At 34.3% G+C, this 23,310-nt stretch overlaps 1 protein-coding gene across 1 annotated transcript in view; it reads right to left on the bottom strand.

Annotated features, from left to right (window-relative positions):
• Window positions 1-23,178, bottom strand: part of LOC129220755 (BMP-binding endothelial regulator protein-like) — a 92,712-nt gene extending 69,534 nt beyond the window's left edge. Inside the window, exons 1-2 of the mRNA XM_054855184.1 lie at window positions 23,118-23,178; window positions 17,999-18,084 (exon numbers count right to left, since the gene is read on the bottom strand). Of these exons, the coding sequence (XP_054711159.1) occupies window positions 17,999-18,084; window positions 23,118-23,178 (147 nt within the window). The remainder of the gene's footprint in view (window positions 1-17,998; window positions 18,085-23,117) is intronic.
• Window positions 23,179-23,310: the final 132 nt, after the last annotated feature.

Below are 23,310 nucleotides of genomic sequence, written 5' to 3' on the forward strand. Positions count from 1 at the left end.
ACTCGAGCTCCATCTACACAGGGGATGCACACGGGGGGGGGGGGGGGGGGGGGAGGGACACCTGTTGGCCCGGGCCCGAACCTAAAGGGGGATCAATATTTCCAAAATAAGGGGTGAAATATGGGGTTAAACAATATGGAGGGTGCCGTGAAAGTCATTTGTGACGAGCCCAAAAATTTCTGTGCACACCGCTGCAACTACGTAGTTTACTACTTTTACTTGCACAGCGTTCTCTGATTAAACTGTAAACGACAATTATGACGTCACGCATGAAATTCCAGTGCAAGACGCAGGTAAAGTACGCGTATGAGTTCTGAGGTGCCAACAACAGCGGAGTATACTATGTTAGCGACTCAAAAGCAAGCCTTCTTGACGTGACGTCATCGGACTGATGCGGAAGAGCCACTTGGCAAGGAACAGTGGATCCTCCCACAGATCGGTGTTTGGGTGAACGTGCGCTCGCTGGCCTTGTCAAAGGGGAAATGAAACGCAGTCGAATCAAACCCAATCCGTTAATTCTAATTTAACGCGGTTGTTAGCCCTCTACCAGAGGGTAAATAAATTCTTGAAGAGCTTCCAGCTTACGGAAAGTCAGTTACCCCTATCAGGAAAAAGTTTCTCCGAGGATATTTTCCTTTTAGCTCTGTTTTGTTAAAATCATACCTTAGTAAGAAAAATGTGCTTACGATTTTATCTCTGATGAAAGTTGATCTTAGATATGATGTTCCCCTTGACAGTTGAAGCATTGAAATCTCACCTCAGTGTGAATTTGTTCCCAGTTTATGTAGAGGCTAAGTTCGAGAGAAAGAGAAAACTTTCCATGCAAAAAATTTTACAGCTTCGATTAGTCGAACCTGTCGCGACTAAAGCGAGAGCTAACTCATCCGACATTTTGGACCCACAAAAAGAAAAACGCAGGAGATCCGCTAGTTATGTCTTGAAAAAAACTTTTTGAAATGATCAATAACTAGTAAATATTTGTGAATTTTATTGTTTATTTTTTCGGAAAATATTTCTTCATGCATTCTATTATCACATTGTGAAAATCAGGTTTGGCTTAATTACACCATAAATGGTATAAATACAGTAAAAAAATAACATAAAAACGAACAAATTCCATGTCTAAATTAACTACTCTTAGGATATCTCAAGAATTATTCATTTCTTTCGAAAATCATGTATTTACGGATGTTTGCAAAAGAGGCTTTCTAGTTTATATGCTTGACTTGCTCATTCTAAGCAGTTGAATTCGGAGATTTGATATAGTTCCACAAAAATGTTTGTTCGTGTGCTTCACTAAAAAATCTTTTGCTCTCATCATTTCAAAACTTTATATTCCATTTGACCTTGGACAATACTGTCCATTTCTTTGGTTTCGTTATGAAAACATTCATCAAAGTTGCAGTTACTGAGACAGAATACAATATCTTTAGAAATAGAAAGTGGTGCGTTATCCTGGTTCAGGTAACATGAAAAAGATTGAACTTTTCAATCAATGAATGAATCGAAGTGACAGTCTCGGCTTTTCTTTCATTTTCTGATTCTGTTATGACATGACAGCAGTCACAAAAAGGTGTCCAAATCAAGAGCATTACGTCAGACGCATGCTCTGTATGGCTCTAGAAATTTGTCACACCAGGAACACATGCGAAGTTCTGGTCAAGTACTTATATTTGATGAAGTTACTATTTGGCACTGCATTTTGCCACGTGCCTCGTCGCGAGTTTTTTTTTCCGTTGTACATGTGTGCAATCTAAAAATAAAAATCGCAATAGAAAAGCTGTAGTAGCCCTTCATAGTTCTATTATGTCTTCAGACCCTGAGATGTCATCAAATAAATAGTCAGGAAGTTTTAATTTCGAACGTAAATAAGAGCGTAAGACATAAATGTTTTGCAATCTTTTGACAGAAGTTGGACTATTTAAAGAAGGAGATGATATTTTTCCTAATATTAGATACTTTGTGTAAAACAACCTGCTTGTGATTTTGTATAAATGTATACGAAGAATTCAGTAGTTGAAGGCAATTTTTGAAATTTTGTTCCAAATAATTGACTTGGGATTTTGAAATTTAGATTCAATGCCTAATCCCAAATATCAGTTTTTTTTTTTTTGGTAAACAGCAGTATTTCTCAAAATCTTCCAGGAAAGTTTCGGTTTATCTGCCGTGGACAGGTGAAAGGCAGTTCCTGCAATTTTTTAATTTTTATTTTTTCATTTTTGTCATCTATTGTACGTTTGCTTTGTTGTACAAACTTGCTTATTTGTTTTCCGTTGGAAAAAAAAAAAAAAAAACGTTTGATTACAACATTTCCCTTTTGTTAGTATTGAATCCGAAACGCGTTTCTTCAACAATCTCGAAAACTTGTTTCTGCAGATACTGCCGTTTACCACAAGCACTAGTCTGCCACGGCAGATTTGTGTCAATTATCTGCTACGCAATTTATGAATAAAACTGACGAATCCCGAGATATCTTTAGAGCAGTTCATTCAGACATGGAATTAGTTCCTATCTTGTTTTTCCAGCACAAAACATTTCTCCCGATATCGTAGATGCAGTTATCGCAATACCGTTATTCCGAATACTAGTGTTCTGAGATATTTTGTAACTTCGTAATACAGCTATTTCTTATGTAAAATACCGGAGTTTTCAGTGTTAGCTGCAAATAATTAATATTAGTACTTTTGTGCAACAGAGTGAACGTAAGAAACAATGTAATTAATGCACAGATATTACAAGAAGTTTCAGATACGTGTTTTGGGGTTTCAGGGAACCACTTTTTAGTTGTTTTTACACCAATTGTCAAAATTAAAAATTTGGAGATCACTAGTATAAATAGTAGAAGAAACTCTGATTTCTTCTGTAGACAAGTGATGGTATTTGTGACCTTGGTAGGTGCTGCTATACCAGAAGCGGACTGGCCCATCGGTCCGCAGGCCGACGTGCCCTCCCGCCTATGCGCCCTTGCGCTCTCAAGCCTGAACACCTTTTTTATTTTATTTTATTTTTTAAAATTTAATTTAATATTTTTATTTTTTGGTGCAACTTTCCTTGGTTGTTTCCCCCCCCCCCCCCCCCCCCCTTTAAACTCGTTAACTTGTGTACCATCGTTTTTTTTTTTTTGCACCATTTTTCTTTCTTGATCCTTTCTTTTTTTCCTTTTTTTCCCCCCATTTCTTTTTTTTTTTCTTGCACTTTTTTTTGTGCGCCCTTTTCGGCGTCATCCCCAAGGTTGGCGCCCTCTTGCGGGATCCGGTTCGCCCCATCATCTTCACTCTGAGGTTCGCTCGCCCCTGTGCTATACAACCTTATTAAGAATAGTGTTGCTCAACCTAAGGCTTGAGGGCTATTTGTAACCGGGGAAGCTGATCCATTCGAACTGTTGTTCTGTTTAATACCATGAGTCAAAAGTTATGTTCTAAAAACTTTCACAACTACCGATCATCTTTATTCGGTTAATGAAAAATGATTGTTGCAAATTTGAATCCAAATCGTCAGAAATTGGTTTTTAAGAAACAGGTGGAAAACTTGTACTGATAAAATAAGCTGTAAAAATGAACCAACACTGCCGTGGGCAGCAGGTAAAGCTTCACATTTTTCATTGTTTGCATTTTCGTCATCAATTGTACGTTGGCTTTATTGTAAAACCTTGCTATTTGGTGTCCGCTGAAAATAAGGCACGAAAAAAAGTCTAATTCCAACATTCTCCTATTTTTAGTATCGAATCGAAAACGCGTTTCTTCAAATATTTCGAAAATTCATTTCTGCAGGTTCTGCCGTTTACCTGGCGCTTTCCTGGTTTGTAGTTTGATTTCCGTTTAACATTTTCCCACGTTATGCAGAAAAATAATTAAAGTATCTTAAAACTTCATATGCGTTTTACCCCGCGAAATCCATCTTAACATGAGGTGGACCCTCGGACAAAAAAACGTATTGGACACCACTGATTTAAACAAGTGTTTCAACGAAAGCTCACCAAGAGTTTGAACTTAGTTGGCGTTTTACTCCAAACTTAAAAAAGTTCACTTACATCCCTTTGCATCTCACCACCTGCGCCTCCTGTAAAATCCGCACTTTCTTGTATTTTCCAACTACATATACATTTTTCCATATACATTATTTCTTGCATACATTATTTGCTTTTAAAACAGTAACTGTCCGTAACAGTTTAATACATTTTTTGGTCCATAAATAAATTTACAACTTTTTTAAATATTTTAAATATTCCTTCATTCAAGGCCCGGGAAAGATCAAAACAAGTACGAGTGATTTTTAAGACTCAGACATATTTGGTAATCAGCTTTAAGTAACTAGATGCAATGCTCATTCTTAAAGCCTTAATTGGGCATAATGTGTTTTACTCTAAAACTAAGCACTCTTCAAGCAGCTATAGATTTTATCTTCTAATTCCTGAAGTGTATTAAAAGTAAAGGATAAATTTAAAAATAAAAAGACAAATTTCCGTTCGGGTGAATACCCCTACATTTTCCAAAACAGTAATAAAAAAATTTACAAATAATTCTTATATCTCTTATGCGTAAATGTTTTAGATTCTTAACAAAGGTTAAAGGTCTTCAGTGCTCAATAAACCTCTTTGTATTTTTCAGAAGCTTTTCCAAAGCCTCTTTTATTGAAAAAACAGAATGAACAAGTATAAATAAAATTGTCCACTTCACTCACATTTATAACTACAGCCGTGACTGTCTTCGATTGTTGGCTAGTTTCTTTGTCTTGGACTCGCGCCAAAATGAAAGGCTCTCTGTTCCCTTCAAATTCTGGATTTTTTTTTTTTTTTTTTTGAGAGAAAATCGCCCATGAATTCCTGCAGAATAAGATTTCCCTTTTTTTTCGAAAATATTTTGTTATGAAATTTATATGAAACTAATTTTTATTTTGCAAAAAACTCATTATTCCGACATTGGAAAACATGGTACAAGTTTCTTATAAGCATGCAACCGGGCGTTTGGTACATTGGCGAACATTTTTATTGAGTTTTGGTTCATCGAGGGCCAAAACCCATGTTTTGGAAATCATATCGCCGTTTACGAAACGTTAGCGTGCAAGTTATAATTTATAGCAGTGGCTGTCAACCTGTTCACTAATGAGGATCGCTTGGTACCCTTCTGAAGCCTAACCGGACCGCACACGTTATATACACTATATGACCATAAAGATTGGGACACTTTCAAAAATTCATATTTTTACGGATTTCTCGAGAAATAAAACACCGATTGCTCTGTAATTTTTTCACATAAAACGTATACTCCAGGCGCCATTTTCCAAGAAAAATAAAGTCTACTATCATAAACTTGACATCCCTTTCATTTTTGAGGTAGTGCGTGCAACGCAGCTAGTTTATCTTTAATTTTTATTTTATTATCGAGCTTATTCATTTAGAATCGTTTAGCATGCTTAAGGTAAGCCTTGGATTTTGGTTTTCTTTAAACAATTCCTACAGCCCCCTAATGTTTGTAGAAACTTCGAATAAACTTCACTTGATGCAGAAAACTCTGAGCTTTTGAATGATATAAAACTTTAAAATGTGAATGACATATTTCTCCCCCAAATTATCATATTTGTGTGGAAAATGTTCTTAAAATTGGAATAGAAAAAGAGCAAATCGAATTTTTGAAACAATGCTTCGAGATGCACACTCCTATGCTACAAACTAATTTTGTGCCAGATTTCATGAAAATTAGCCGAACGGTCTAGGCCAGCAGTTCCCAATTTTTTTAGTTGTGCAACCCACCAGTTTTGTAGAAAACACCATTGAGACCCACTAACTACTATATATTTCTTGTACAGCCAAAATTTTCTTTCTGGAGGAGGGGTGTAGCATTTGCTCATAACTGTCCTTTAGTGAATAACATACCGTATTAAAGCTGAAAGTGTGTTTAAAACAAAGTTCTGGAGGTGTTAATCCTCTTCTCTCATACGGCACCACTAATAATATACTGTACAAGAAAGTTTTTCAAACTAATTTTTAAGGAAGAGCATAACTTTTTGTTGATATTCACTTAGCTAGCATCGCTGTACGGAAACTCAAAAGCAAGTCAAAGTTAAAGCTCCATGAGTGTTTTGACGCTGTTTCCCGCGCCCCCCCCCCCCCCACGGAGGAATTGATATCTGGATTGAAACTGGATAGTTAAGTAATTTTATATTGTTTTTAAAAAACTGCAATGAAACGTCTCATTCAAATATGTAGCTTGTCGAAAAGCCCCTCAAGTGTCTCAATTCAATTGTTAGTCATGCCAGTTCAGCAAAGGAGGAGCATTTTTAACTTTGAGCTAATACTAGTTCCTGTGGCAATTTTCTTTAAAGGAGTGTCCGATTCGTTACATTTCATCTCTTCAATTATAGGGGAGAAATCCTAAGGAATATGAAAAATCGTAATCGTTTTTATTGGAGATGAGCCAGGGAGAGTTTGAGTGATAGTATATCTAATAAGTGAATTTTCGCAAAAAGTGGAAATTAAGACCAAGATTTATTTTGGTTCAGATTCTCGACCAGTGTCTACGGCCCAGTAACACGCTGTTCGTGGCCCATTTGTGGGCCGCTGTCCATGGCTTGGGTACCACTGGACTAGGCGCTATGCGCGTCACCAGGGGCGGCAAATAGGGGGGTCAAGAGGGGGCGGTCGCACCCCCAAATTTTTTGAGCAGAATGATAGAATATGGGTGAATTCAATTTATGTAAATCGGAAATCAATGTTCATTTTTAAAAAATCTCGCTGGTTCTCAGTAACTATTTGATGAAACTCGACACATTTTCAGACTGGAAAAAGTGTTTTTCGTTATTTGTATAATGACTTAGAAATTCATGAAGTATTTTCCAGCCTTTTCAGAACACCGAAAACTGATCGAGAACCATGATTAATTTTAACTAAAGAAGACATTTCCTCATATAGGCTAAATATTTCATACTTCTGTGCCCAGTATGGTGTGTCCAATATGAGAGGCTCGTGCAAAGTGGTGTGGCTGCAAGGTTTTCGCAAGAAAATTCCTTGATATTTTACATTCACATTTACGCTCATTTTTTAAGTGTATATTTATTTAATGAGTGTTCATCGCATTCTTCTGCTAGAAACACGTTTCAGCTGCTCAATGCATTATATGCTTTCATAGAAACTTCTTAAAAATGTATGTGATTATTGAAAAAAAAAAATATATCAGCAAATACCTTTTATTGGGCTGTATAATTATGCAATCTCGAAGTGACACAAGATGGTCTTCAAGAGTTAAAACCATAAAAGATTTCTTTATAACTTCAAAGCAGTGATTTGACGACTGGAAGAATGATTGCATAACCATTCTTTCAATGGTGAAAAATCTCATGCCCTTTTTCATGTATGACTTCGTTTGAATTTTTATTCAATTTGTTTGTATTGAAGAAAGTTTTTGAGAAATGCTTTACTCTATCAAAACATCTTGAATCCGCTGCGCTTAATTTTTGGACTATTCAAACCACAGTTCAATCTACAATTAAAACTGAAAATGGATTTTACATAGATGTATATTTCAATCAATCGTGAAACTTTTCGAAAAAATTCTTCCTCCGAGCCACTTTTAAAAAGGCGCAAAAAAAAAAAAAAAAAAAAAAAAAATCCACATGATGATGTGAAGTCAAACATTGATTTTTCAATATTTTGTATGAAGTAATAGATTCAGTTTCGAATGAAATTAACACAAGATTTGATGATAATTATTTTTCTGTATGGTTGGCTCTATATTATCTGGATTGGATTTTGAAAACGAAAAATAAAATGTTTCAATTATAAGTAAAAATTTTAGCATGAGGCAGGAAAAATTACAAGCAATATACCTAAAAACTGGTTATCACAACCAGAGACTGCAGTTTGTCCTTGTAATGGACTCATCAGTCTGGAATAGTGAATAGCAGAGCTGGAGGCAGATGACGTCTCATTGAAGCTGAGAGCGCTCAGGAGACTAGATTGTTCAATGATGAAAAATTAAGCTCCTCACAATTTTTGAAGCTGTCTGGGTGATTTTGAAGAGCAAGATATAAAAAGCATACATAACTTTGTTACTTTAATTGTTTTTTAACTATTTCAATTAGCTCAGCTAGTAGAGAAAGATTTTTTTGTCTCAGGAGATTAAAGACTTATTTTCGAAGCACAATGGGCAAAAAAAAAAAAAAAAAAAAATCTATTTGACTATAGTGGCAAAACAGCACGGCAGTGGGCACTAACAGATTAGTAACAGGATTCCCTGCTCTTCCGAATTTCAAAAATCGTGCACTAAAACTTTTCCAAAAGGTATAAAAACTTAAGTATCGAGATGTTTTGTACGATAACTTATTAGAAAGTTAATCAAAATTTTATTTGTTTCTAAACACTAATTTTTATTCATATTAAACCGATTTTTTGACCACTTCCTGTTAGCTAATGTGTGTTTGGGACCGCACTGTGGTAATACATATTAAAGAAACTCGACCCCCCAAATGAAACGCTGAAATGCCGCCCCTGCGCGTCACTGAGATCTAGACATCTTGACAGATTTTCAGCTTTATTATTAGTAAAGATTAGTTATTGCGACATCTATCGAATTGGAAAGATTTGTCTCTACACTGAGTTGTCTATAAATAAAAATTTTACAGATAAGTTAACAATCCTTTTTTCCGGCACACTATTAACTAGAATATTGGGTGTTTCTTAAATTTTCCGCAAATGTAAATGTGAGGGTATTCTACAGTTTTCCTCTAAGATAGGTAAAAAAGTCACCAACAAAATGACGATGACTTCCTAATATGGGGCACCTATAAATTAAGAAAAAACAACGTCAAAAAAGCACAAATTGTCAATTACAGCAGACACGTGTTTCGGCGTTACATGGAACGCCTTTTTCAATGCAAAGCAGAGCATTAGCTTTTTGCGGATTTTTTTTTAAGCCACAAGCTCATTACTTTTTGCATTGAAAAGGCGTTCCCTGTAACGCCGAAACACGTGTCTGCTGTAATTCGCAATTTGTGCTTTTTTGACGTTGTTTTTACTTACTTTACTGTTCAGCACAAAGGTATTTATTTATCTTATGGGGCACTTACAGTGGCTCCCAAAAGTGTTCGTACACTTTGAAATTTTTTAGTAAAACCAAAATAACTCAAAACTGAATTCGAATATAAAGTCCAATATTTTTTTCACATCATTCCTCTGTCATTCTAAATATAACCCATTGGTTTTTCTCAAAATATTGACGGATCTTTTTTTTTTTTTTGAAATGGGTCAGAAAATGAAGAGACAGAGAAATAACACGCCACAAAAGTCATCGTACACTCGAATATTTTCGAATAAATTCATGATTAAAATTATCATATGCCGTTTTATTAATATTTTTGCATTGTGTTGACCCTTATAAGTCATTTGGCTTTATTTTTTTTTGTTTATTTATTCCTTAATATATTGCTTATTACTGTAAAATGGCTGGTATTCGTAAAAAACCGCAAACGCCATTCCAAATTTGATTTTTTTGTCCCACAGTAGTGGTAAATTGGTTTGAAATGTCTCGAAATTAGCTAATTTATTTGTTTGTGTAGTAAAGTGCTTGATAAAATGCTTTAAAGAAAGGAATCGGACCGAAAACAAGGTAAGAAAAGGTCAACCGGCAAAGTTGACAAAATGTGATTGTAGATTTAAAGTTAAATTTGTGAAAAATACACATTTGAGTACTGTAAAAGTTTCTGCAGAGTTAAATGAAACATTTTACATTTAATTTTCACCTAAAATTGTTCGCCAAGTTCTTTGATTAGCTGGATTAAATGGGACCTCTTCCCACAGAAATTTTCTTGGTCGTGCGAAAAACAAAAAGCTTACGCTTTTCGTCCCAAAATCAATGATAAATAAGCTAAAACCAGTTTAGAATCATGTCTTACTTACAGATAAAAATTAATTCAACATTTTTGGTTAAATTGTTGTATAACTGTAAGTAGAAGAAAGAATTAGGAACTTAATCTTAAGAACTTAGTTGGATCAGTTAATCAGGACGGTGAAGGTGTTTTAGTGTAAGGGTGCATATCAGCATCAGGACTTGGTAGTCTGTAATTTTTTGATGAAACAATGAATCATGCTGTTCCTTTAACTATTTTAAAAACCATTTTTGAACTCTTAGCCAAAAATTTGGTTATTGGAAACAACTTTTTTTTTATCAAAATAACGATAAAAAGCACACGGTTTTCAACGTTTGCGTCTAGTGCCTCGAAAAATGTCCTAAAGTTTAGAAAATACCCCCTCAATCTCCAGATTGTAACTTAATGTAACGTATTTAGAGATATCTGGAGGCTAGATTACGAAAATAGGGCTTTAAAACGAAAATAGAGCTAGAAATAGTAATACTACTCGAAGTGTTGTAGAACACTTACTCAGAAATTACGCTAAAAAAAGAAAGAAAAAGAATGAAATCTATTCCCAGACGTTTAAAACGTGATATGAATACTGTATGATATTCTACTAATTAATAACTTAATCAAAAGTTAGATAATTCAATAATATATAGACATTTTATAAAGTGTACGAAGACTGTGGAATAAAATTTCCGGCACTTTTCGGTTTTTGATTTCTAAAAAATTAAGTTTTAATATTTTTTAAAAAGTTTTCATGCAGTTTTGTTAAAAATTGATCATAGATCTTATAATTAAATACCTATTCCGAAATATTAACTCTAACCAATGATTTGGGGCCTATTTCGTTGAAAGTCGTAGGTGTACGAAGACTTTTGGGAGCCACTGTATGTATTTTTTTGTACAGTCATCCGACATTTACGGAACTAGATGTCTAAGAGTCGATTCTTTGTGCTGTGTGACCAGAGAAAATGGTCTGAACTGTAGTCGTAGAAGTTGTAAGAATTTTTGGTTTTATAAGTTCCAATTTTTTTTAGTGTTACAGAAATCAGATTACACCGTTTTTATATGTTTTGAATCTTTACTCTTTAGGTTGTAATGTTTTCTTGTGTTGAAATTTAGTACATGTTTTCTTTCTTTCTTTTTTTTTCCCCCAGTATTGTTTTGATAAAACTAATGCATCTGATTAAAAATGAAAATCAGGTGGAAGAAGCTCACAAAATGAGTAGGGTCTAATATTGAGCAAGATACGAAAATGAGTCAAAGCAAATTTCCTTCTCTTCAAAAATGAAAGAATGGAAAAGTGACAGTGAAGATGAAAATGGCGCTCTGTGTGTGGTTCATTGCCCAAATTTATTTTCAAATGATCAGGATGAAAGTTAGGTTTCGTGTAAAAAATACCTCAAATAGACTAGCATAAACTCGTTAGTTATCGAAAAAATAACATTTTTTTTTTCTTTGAAGTGCATATAGTTGATTTATGAAAAGCTAACACTTGCATTCTAATGTTATTTTTGTAGTACCCCATAAGTAGGAGGCAACCCGTGTAAACAAATTTTTTCCGCATTTTTTTAAATTAAAATTCATAGTTAAAACTTTTGTACTAAGCTTTTGAACTGATATGATCAATATTCCAGAATCTTGAAATTTGTATTACGCTTAAATTTATTTTTTTTTTCATTGTCATTTCAGTTGTAGGGAACAAAAGCAAAAGGTATTCCATATTCGGTGCTTTTACCCTTTACATGAACCTAGATTATAGTCTCCAGCTTTTAATAAACCGTTGATTAAATTACTACCAATAATAATAAATTAGCGTGATAATTTTTTTTAATTCCTGCATTTCTATTATTTACCTCAAAAGTGGCTGATAAGGATAATAGCGGAATTTCTGGAGGTTGAAATTCGCGGAATTCAATTTTGCTCATTAGGCAAAAAAAATCGCATTTAATTGTTGCACTTTATTTCTTGAACACGCTACTGTACAGGGTAATCCACAGATAAATAATAACCGATGATCGAGTAACGCGCGTGTTTCAACAATGAAATTCGCGCCATGCATGATAATTTGATAATATGTTTTGGTAATGTTTAACATGCAGGGAAAGGCTTTATTTTGACAAGGCTGAACTCGATCTGGCAACTTAACAGTTTTACTGGTAATACTGTCATTTTAGGATAATTAAGAAACAAAAAAATTGTCAACAATGAACGCTACTTACGGGAGTTTAGGGTTATTCACTTTATTTAGGATTAAAATGTCAACTATCAACGTATCACCAAACAGGCAATGGCTTAGTTCAAACTTAAAAGCAATTTTCATCCGTCATACCATGACGGGAGATTTTATAGTTCAAAAAGAATGGTGGGATTTCACAAAGCTACCGGTTTGGGAACATTGGACCTACAGCTCTCTATTAGAGCTTGAATGAAACAGCTAGTTGTAAAGCTTCAATTGGCTAGATGTCACAGCGTGTTATCGTATGTGTCCCACTTGTTATTTATTATTCAGTTGTTCAAAATGGTGATCAATGGAGAGTTGATTTTGCCCTATACTTTATTGTTCGTCCCCTAGCTCACCAGATCTAACACCATGGGATTTTTAACACGGGACCATTATAACCATGTTAACCATCCCATTTTAAACCATGGGATTTTTTGGGTAGGGACACGTAAAAGATGCTGTATCTATACCTGCTAATCTTGACTTAATGAAAAATTGGATCTGTGTAGCGATTGCACCTGTGACTGCATTAGCGTACGGCAGGAATTGGAGTGCGGGTCGGATATCATTCGGGCGTCAAAAGCAGGACACATAGAGTGTCCTGCTTTTGACGCTTTGCTCTTTAGTGTGATTTAAGTGCGTGATTTCAAGTACAATTAATGCATCTAATTAAAAATGAAAATCAGGTGGGAGAAGTGCAAAATATGGAGTAGGGTCTAATATCGAGCAAGATACGAAAATGAGTCGAAGCAAACTTCTTTTTCTTCAGAAATGGAAGAAGTGAAAGTGAAGATGAAAATATCGCTCTGTGTGTGCTCTAGTCTGTACCATTTTGAACTCTTAGAAATATACACGTTTGAAACCCAGCGATTCGTTTTGAATCATCTTGTACTTTTTAGGGCACAACATACAAGGCACAACATACAGGGCACAACATACAACGACTTTACGTCCTCAGATGATCTTGATGCTTCTTGTTTTTTTTTTTTTTTTTCGTCATTGTCACCCTCATCACAAGTATTTTCATGGTTTTCACCTAGTATTCGCGATTTACGATAGTCAATGGCAATTTGAGTTCTTACAGACCGACTATTCTATCCCTTCTGAACTCGTTGTATCATTTGTTTTATCTTTCCAAAACACCGTGCGCGTGTAAAAACTTTCTCTAAAAATTCTAAAATTTCCTAAACTGTCGAAATCTAATAAAAATTCAAATGCTATCGGGGCAAATTGTTAGGAATTTTTTTAACGTCAAAGAGAGAAACGCGAATCAAGCGATTGATGCTGATGTTGGCCAATGCAAAATTCAGCCATTTGCATCGCTCAAAAGCTCTAAATGGTTCTTTTTTCCAAGATGATGAAAATGCTTTTCGAAATAGAAATAAACCGAGCGCTTCTGTCTCAGTATTCCTGTAGCATTCTTAACATTTCTTCATTTCCTTTTCTGGCTTCGCCTCCCAGTCGCAGCGCATCAACAATGAATGAGTGTACACAACCAGGCAAAGGCCACTGCACGTTCCATCTAAGTGGCACTTGTAATGTGACGTCAAAATGCCCCGCTCTGTATATGCATTCCCTTTTTTTTTTCCCCTTCTTTTTTTTTTTTTTTTTTTGCCACTATTTTGAAGTAACTTTTATTTTCTTCAGTTTATTAATCCAAAATAGCAGAGATGGGCTAATTTTTGCCTTACATCTGTGAAATGTAACATTTTGCTTCCTTTTAAGCAAAAACGGCGCAAGGTTTTAGAGGTTTTTTCTACCGTGAGAAGGTAACGGACAGTGTCTGCAGAAATAAGTTTTTGAGATGTATTTGAAGAAACTCTACTAGATCCAATACTAACAATAGGGAAACATTAGAACTTGACGCGGTTTTTTTTTTCGTGATTTATTTTTTGTGCACCTTGCTATAGCATGATCAATGCAGGAATTGACCCGAGGACCCCAAATTTGAGGGACTCCCAAAGCTATCTTTTAAATTTATTTCATTTATATATTTATTTATTTATTTATTTCATTTCTTTATTTGTTTTGTTAAAAAAAGGCTAAAACTCAGCAACAGTTTTCTCTAATGTGCAACTAAAGGAGGCTCCAACTTTTAACCGACACGAAATTTCCTTCCCCCTGTTTTTAAGTATCAACCTTACCTTTTAATATATTTAAAGGGGGAGGAAATTTTAAAAGTCTGCAAAAAGTAGGAAAACCCAATTAACACTGCAATTCTGAAAAATGAATACATAAATAAGAAAAATAATAAACCTCAATACAGCGTGGTTGATACGCGTAAAACATTTCCATAACAATTACAAAAAAAAATGCCTGTGTAGCACCCATTCCTCTTTAACATCTATAAATATTGCTTGGAATTTTGTTTTTAAATCTTCAATGTTGAAAAACTTTTAGGGGCAGCCACTAAACCCTGAAATTTTTCCTGACGTGATCGAAGATAACGTAAAGTTCGTTTTTAAAACTTCAATTTCAAAAAAACTCAGGAGGAGGCTACCTGAACGTTCACCCTTACCTCAAATTTACCACCAAAGATTTATATTCTTAAGTTTTCCATTTCAAAATATTTCCAAAGAAAATTTCTAAATTTCACCTCCTCTCCCTTCTTCCCCCTCAACGTCTCCAAAGGCAGTCTAAAATAGTGTTTTAACGATTTCAATTTCGAAACATTTCTAGAAAAAGCCTCTGAAACCCTTTCCCGAATAAATGACTCGTTTCCTTAGCGTCAGTATAATAGTTTAAAATTTCGCTTTTAGAAAATACTACCATATGAGAAATACTACCATCATTCCTTCCCATGGATGGCCTGAAATTGACTTCAGCTTTGAAAAAAATTCTGGAGAGGCTCTTCTCCCTTTTCCTCTGGTTTAACAGGGCGCTTTTAACACTTCAATGGCGAAAAAACTTCGAAGTCACCGAGTCCCCTAACGCCACCAAAAATAATCTGAAATTATGCCTCAAAAAATTCGATTTTGAAAGTTTTCCGGAGGAAATCACCAAATTACCTGCCCTCTCCATCTTTATCAAGCATCATCTACAACTGAGACTAATATTTTGGAAAACATTTTCTGAGAGGAGTTCTTAATTCCCTATCGTCACCAAAATTAGCCTGAACTTATCTTAAATTTTGAAAATAATTTGAATGGTAGGGAACCCCTCTTCCCTTCCCTTAATTTTGTGAAAAATTGATCAAATGTGTGATGCCAGTCTTCCGGGGATCGTGGACATTTCAACTGACCTGTCCTCCCCCCCCCCCCCCGAAACTCATTTCCGTGCTAAAACTGCTTTTTTAAACTTCAACTTCGAAAAACTTCCAGGAGTAATTCCTTCCCCAGGAGTAGTCCCTTTCCTGCAACTCTGCTCCACTACTGACGTCAACAAAGACAGTCTAAAATTGCTTTTTCAGAACTTGTAAATTTTGTTGCTTCCTTTTCCGTCAAAGCGGTAAATTGCGCAGAAAAAATCTCAGAGCTAAACTTATCTTACATTCTTGAAATTCGCCCTCATTTTTGTGGATATTCCTTCATTTCATTTTAAAATAAATAAATAAGTAAAAATAAAATGTGATGCAGAAATCTTGAAGGAAGACAGATAATTGCAGCAGTTGGAAATCTTTGCCCACCTCGAAAAAAACGAAGGTCATGCACTGCTGAAATTTGTACAATCATTCTGTAAAGGATCCTGTATTTGCTAAGGTCGACTTTGAACACGATATTAATAGTAAACAAGGAACAAAACTTACTTTTTAAAAATATTGCTGTACATTTACTCTTATTTTGTAAATTAATGCAATTCTTTTGATTAGGTTATTAATTTTGGCATTAATATGCTTGAAAGGAAACAGTACTACCTTGTAAAATAAGAAATAACGTCAAATAGCACAAATTGCAAAACTGCAGACACTTGTTTCGGCGTTGCAAGGAACGCCTTTTTCGATACAAAAGAAATGAGATTTTTCATCTAAAAGCTCATTTCTTTTCTATCGAAAAAGGCGTTCCTTGTCACGCCGAAACACGTGGATGCAGTAACCTGCAATGTGTGCTGTTTGACGCTGTTATTTCTTATTTTATTTTTTATGCACAAAGGTATTTATTCAACTTAGTGCTATCCTCGTTTGCTACAAAAAATTTTAAATGACAGAAAACTGGGGAAAATTATTTGAAAATGAAAATAGATTTTTTTTTTTTTTTTTTGATATTCATTTGGCGCATTCGTAATTTTTTCATGAATAACGTTGAGTAACGTTCTTTGAAATAGAAAAAATAAAAAAAATAAAAGTAACACTTTCAGTTCCTCTTTTTTTATTGCCCAACTTCCCAACTATTTCGGCACACCATCTATCAAACAATTAAGCACACTTTTTTTTTTCAACGTTAATGAAATGTAATGAAAGAAGCATTAAAAGGAAAAAAAATCTATAGTGGTTAACTTAATCTTCAAATTCCGCTCGCTCGTTATTTTTTGCTTCTTTCCTCTCTTACAAACAACTTTACTTCAAATGGAGTGTCCACTCGACAAAAATCAAATATTCGGTGAAACGTTTGAACACGAACAAGATGAAGGAATGGAAAAAAAGAAAGAGACGATTCAGAAGATTTATGTTGTTTGCGGAGTTCTTCATTTTATTTCCGTGCTGTCATGTCCAGGGTTCTCCAAGCGGTATTTGAGAAAGAGAGAGAGAAAATCTTTAGGACTGTTTGCTTGAAGAGTGAATCTTACACACAGGTGTTACGAATGTTGCTATGTGCTAAACATAGAATTTTCTACTTCGAATTTGAACTTTTAACGTCTTACAACAGGTATTCATGAATAAATAATTGTTTGCACAAAAATGTCAAAAGCTAAAAAAGGCATGCATGATAAGTATAATAGCTTAGGACAGTGTTTCCCGACCTTTTTTGTCTCATGGAAATTAGTGAAAAAAATTGGACGAGCAGTGTTTTTTATAATCACTATTTTAAAAATATATATACGTAAATAACTGTAGTAGGTAGGCAACTAATAATAACATTTTAAAAATCATTTACTGACAAACACATTGAAGCACTAAGCAATTATTGTATACCAATTGGGTCAATTCCAAAATTTTAAAAGTATTTTTTCTGAAAGAGCATGCTTAAAAACATAGGATCTGACCATTTTTTAAATAATTTAAGTAAAATATTTAAAAAAAAAATATTTAAATCGGAGCGCTTTCAATGTTTATGCTTCTGTCCGATGACATCACAAATGATGAAATGCCTTTCCGTGTTGCCATTCACGGTCCAAAATATTTAGTTCGCATCTTTACTCAAGTGTATTGGCAACGATATGGTTGATAGCAAGCGTAGAGCGCAATTGTCATTCGCTTCTTGATTATCATAACGTGGAATCGCGGTAGAAAGATGCGGCAAAGTGCATCATTTGCGACAACATCAAGACCACGCCTTGTTTGAAAAATCGGACATTTTAAAAAATTAATTAAAAAATAATTGTTTGGAAAATGAAAGTATTATCTGGGTCCATGTAATTTTTTTGCTTATTCTATCAATTTCAGTGACAAAAAGTACTACTTTTGACTGAAGCAAACAACCCCATTCATATCACGAGAGGTCACTGTGACCTTCTAAACATTTTCCTTATTCGGGAGACAAGAGGGCAGTATAACGCTTTTTTTTTTTTTTAACGATGTCCATAAAAAGCACACGCGCTTATCATTCGGAAAATTTCGGAATTTCATTCGGTAAATTCAGATTTTTCCTCCTTTCAAACATTTAAGAGTGGGCTGCTCCCAACCCACCCACATAACAGAGCAAGTGTAATAAAATCATTGTTTAAAAAATCACCCCAAAATTTATTAGTGCAAAACAAGGATTTGTATACAGTGCAGATAATTAAAAGATATAGTGAGCAATACGATGAACTACTCAATACAATACTTACTTGACATTTACAACTTATACACGGATCAGTAGAAATCCATGGTACTTCAACTTCTGCACCTTCTTTATCACAAGGCACTGGAGAACCTATGAATAAAAACGAACATACAATCAGCAACAAAATATTTAAAAAGAAAAACAGCTTCAATAATCAAGAAAATTTTAGAACACTTTTTACATGAATGCTTTTCTACACATTAAATTGAAGAACGTGATTGAAAAAACGGGTAGGTGAGCACGCGATATGGTTACAACTTCTGAACATTTTATTGAACTAACTTTCCGCTAAGAAAAACTTTTTCTTTTTTTTAGCTTCAAAATGCTGCAAACACGATGCTCAAGTACACGAACATTTTTGAACAATGAAAGTTCAAAACTTATTGGTAAATGCAGATACGACAATGAACGTTGCGTTCACAATGCCTGAAAATAACTCTCTGTAATAAGTCAATAACGTCATATTACAATTTTACTCAAATTTTCTCTTCAAATGGCAGTCAACAAGCTATACTGCCGTAGGCAGGCAAATAGCAGTAACTGCTAATATTTCACTTTTCATCTCCCCCCCCCCATCTATTGTTTGTTTTCATCGATTGTATATATTGCTTTATTGTACAAGCTTGATTATTTGGTTTCTGCTGAAAAAAAGCGGAAAAAAAACGTCCAATTCCAACGTTTTTCTGTTGTTGGCATTGAATCCAAAACGCGTTTCTTCAAATGTCTCAAAAACTCATTTCAGCAGATGCTGCCGTTTACCTGTCTACGGTAGTATACGACTGTTCAAAAAGTTCAATGATATATTTTTTGGGGAATTTTTTTTTTAGTTTGAAGACACCGTAAAAGCTATTTTAATAATAATAAAGAACATGGAACGAATGAGGTCGTCATGAGACTTTCGTTTAAATGGAATTCATGCAATATAATGTGAATCAAAACGGAACTGAGCACTAGCCGGCATTTCGTTGTATTGTTATTCGTTGCAATGAGAGTTTACTGTATTCGAAATAATGTTTCATCTTCCAGGCATATTTAGAAGGGCGCTGCGCGCCTTTCTCTTCTATTTTGAAAAAAAAAAAAAAAAGCGTCTTTTTAAATGAGTTGAAGTGCCCTTTTACCTGTATGAAATGCACCCAGTCACATTTTTGATCTAGGTGGAAAAATGAATGTAATTTTTCAACTTTAACTAAATAAAACTATGTAAACTCCGTAGATACGCTTTCTTTCTTACTTTACTTTCCAAACCATAGTGAACAGTTGCATATGAAAGAGGAAGTAAAAAAAAAAAAAACACTGCTGAGAGAGAGAGAGAGAGAGAGAGAGAGATCGAAAAAACGACTCTGTTCGGAAAGAAAGTAATCAGGTCCCGTTGCGCAGAATAATCGTTTTGTTCTCCATATTTAAATTTTCTGTACATTTTTTTTTTCGTTTGTGTTGCATACATTTTCATGCCCATACACGGGTATTTTTAATGTCTCTACAAGCGTATTTATTCAAGCGTATTTTCACGCTTAGCATTTCAACCAACCACTTAGCATCGTAGAAAGAAGGTTGTAGGAAGCAACTGGAATTTTTTAAAAATATTACGTTTGAATGCAAAAATATATTTTTTAAACAAAATGGCTAGATTTCTTAATGTCAAAAATAAAAATTGTATGCAGCTCTATTGTACCTTTCCTATCATCTTTCATTTAATTTTTAGCAACATCTAAAAAATGTTAAGGAGTATTCTCAAGCATTGTTAAAAACCCAAACATAAATTACAGCAGGATTTGATTAGAAACTTCCAATCCGTTATTACTAACTTTGTAGATATGAGATAATGAAAATGCAATGAATGGAACAGTATTGAATTGAATCGCCTTTTTCAAAAACCAGTTCAATACCAAAAATTGTTAATTATAGGAAAACATTTATGTCGCCTTACAAAATTATTCAATGAAGCTTACTAATTGTTTATTGACAGAAATATACCAAAATACGTATTCCTTTCAGTTTGAACCATTGTAAACCTTATAGAAAAATTTTAATACGAAGGTAAAATTGTTTTTCGAAATTTTAGAGTTAGTCGCTTGACTGGTTTTTGAAAAAAAAGAAAAAAAAAACCGTTCAATTGAGGCAGTGAGAAAGAAAAAAAAAAGGATTAAGTGATAGTATTAAGGTTTTGAGCAAATCACGTTTGAAGTTTAGATCCTAGGCAAGCATTCATAGAATCCACTATAATATTAAAATCTGTTCGCGTCCGTCTGTCTGTCTGAAGATCGATCTTCTCGAGAACCGCTGCGAATCGAGAGTCGAACGAGATACCAATCAATTTGAAATTTTCCAATGAAAACAATAGAACCAATCTCGTAATTGTACGACTTTAATTAGCGGAGATATTAATTAAAACGTAAATTAACATAACGTTATTCAGGAATTTTTATTTCTTTCCTGTTGCCATTTTGCATATGGGTGAGAAAATAAAATTCTAAAAAATGTTTTAAAAGAGATTTTTTTTGGCTGCTGTCCAAATCTTAAAACAACGTTTCCATCTGGAATTTCATTTTAAATTAGTTTAAAATTGGTTGCTGTATTCGGACATAGCCCTTATTTATCGTCTGTCTTTTTTTTTTTTTTTACATTCAACGTTCTTAACTCTTTTCAGCATATGAAAAATGTTTCTTTAGCTATGTTCATTGATTGTAGTGTAAGTTTATCATTTACTGGCCTCATATTTTGGTACATTTAGGATGTGCAACTAATTATGTTTATTTTGTTGGACTTTTTACCGTCACATGGGTGAGTTTTCGAATTGCAATAGCACTCTTTTTCCTTCCTGTTTTTATTTTTGAAATACAGTTTGTATCGTTAAAAGAACACGTTAAATTAAGATTGTTTGGATTTCTTTAAGTGAAACAGAGTTAAACAAAAAAGATTGTTTTTAAGGATTTTAACTAAAGCTTAATTGAAATCTGATGATTTGATATTAAATTAATACTTATTGGTACTTAGTAAGTCTTGGTGCTTTAGTTTCACATAATCAACCAAAAAAGGGTGTGTCATTTTATGCAAAAAGCTGATTGTAATTGTACATAAATACTTCAGATATAGTCTATCAAATTTAATTCAGTTTAAAGTGAGCACAGATTATAGTTGATAATGCATATATTTTCATCTTTTGTGCCAATTGAAAATACTCATAACTTTGTATCATTGATAACTATGATTAGCGTAAAGAGATTTTTGCCAAAATTATGCTCTACTGGTGTTCTGAAAACCTTGCAATATGCTTATTTTTTTTATTCCTTAGCGCTTTAGAAACTGATGTCAGAGTAATACAAAAACACCAGTTGGACATCTCTTTCATTTTTTAAGTAGCCTGTGCAACGCCGGGCACGCAGCTAGTTATCTTTATAATATCTGTCTTACAAACATTATGCTGTATAACAGCAACTATACCAGAACTACTTACTAGTAAGGGAATAGAGAGCAAAGTGAGATAGCGGGGCAAAGTGAAATGGTGAAATATTTACTCTGCTTTCAGCTCCACCTATCTGGTATTATTTTAACCATGATGTAGTCCATTCCATATGTAGTCTATTCCAGTCAGGGAAAAAATACCGCCGGAGATAAAAGCGTTTGTTAATACAGACAATTTTAAAAAAATCTGATACTCATATTGTAATATTTTGTTGCAATTAAGAAATTATTTTTGATACTATAAAATTATGAAGATCTTGTTATTAACATTTTAAATATAAATTGGGGACTCCTAATATTCACTGTAGGTATTAATTTGGTTAATATTAAGCTTATTTGTTTTTTAAATAAATTATACAATCATTCAAGCACATGCAGGCCAAGTGGATGGGGCAAAGTGAAATAGTTTCATTTACTCGCTCAATCATTTAATATAAATCACTTATGATTTATTTATTAATTAATTCGTTTACATTCCTTCATTTAGTAATTAACTTATTTATTTATTCATTCATTCACTTATTTTCCTGTTCATTCATTCTTTTACTCGCTCATTTCTTTGTCTTCATATATTAATTGATTTATTCACTTAATTATTCTTTTATTGTTTCATTATCTTTTCATTTATTCGTTCAAGCTTTTATTTACTGATTTTTTTGATCAAAAGTTTTATAATCGAATGGAAAATATTTCAGTAGAAAAATATTTTATTTTTCACTTTGCACTATAGAAAAAAATTTTGAAAAATTTCTTTTTTTTTTTTTTTTTTGAAGATTCAATTTTATTTCCAAAAATAAAAGATATTGTTTCAACGCAAGTTTTAATATAAAATACAATGTTCTTCCTTTATGTACTGTAATTTTCAAAACAAATTTCCAATTAGTTTAGTTTGAAAAAACTCAGTCACCTCATCCATTTCACTTTGCCCCACATTCCCCTACCATGTCTTACCCCAAAATAGAAGAGAGGTTCTCCTACCATTTGCACTGGTTATCTCCACAATTTAAATTGTGGCGCTTATACATCCCTTTGCTTCTCACTGCCTCAACTTAGGAAATCAGTTTTTCTCAACAGGACGAAAACAGCTGCTGCGAGAATTACTTCGCGACTCTCATCAGTCGTGCGATCATAAACACGTTACTAGTGCGCTTCGGATTTTACACCCTCGTTAACGGCCAGACAAGTCCGTCCAGAGAGCGACCTTTCATCCAAACAACTCACTCCGGGCTCGTAAATTCAATCTATCAATTTAATTCAAAGTGATTATTTCCTCATCTTAATAAGAAACCCGAGAAGCAAAAGCAGAGAAATGTTTGTCAAGCATCTTGCCATTAGTATTCCTCCTCCATCTCATCCGGGAATGGGAACCACCGCCCTCACTCTCGGCTATCTTTGATATTCGCAGCCTTTCTTCCCTTCGAGCGAGATGCGTTTTTAACCTTCTTCACCTCTCCCCCCCACCTCCCCGCTCTTTATTCCTCCCCCTCAATTTAGCCACAAGGATGTCCGGGTCCAGATTAGCGAGAGAACTTCAACTACGCCTTAATTCATTTCTCGGAATTGAATTTCAAGTTGTTACCGGTTTAGGCCCCCGTCCCTCTGGCACTCCACACATGTGAGCCGTTTTCCCAAACTGTCAGCTACTGTAGCATTTCAATTACCTTTCGTCGTTACGACTCTGAAGCCCGTCATGTGCACTAAACCCCATTTTTCCAGGGGCATTCCGATGGGAGGTCACAGGAGGTCACTGTGACCTCCAAAATAAATTCCTCATTTGGCAAATTTTGTCTGACTATTCGGCGCAAATATCATCATTCGGCAGGAGTTAGTTTTATTCATTGCCAACGAGAGCCT

The sequence above is a fragment of the Uloborus diversus genome, chromosome 4 (assembly GCF_026930045.1).
Source record: "Uloborus diversus isolate 005 chromosome 4, Udiv.v.3.1, whole genome shotgun sequence".
Classification (NCBI taxonomy): Eukaryota; Metazoa; Arthropoda; class Arachnida; order Araneae; family Uloboridae; genus Uloborus; species Uloborus diversus.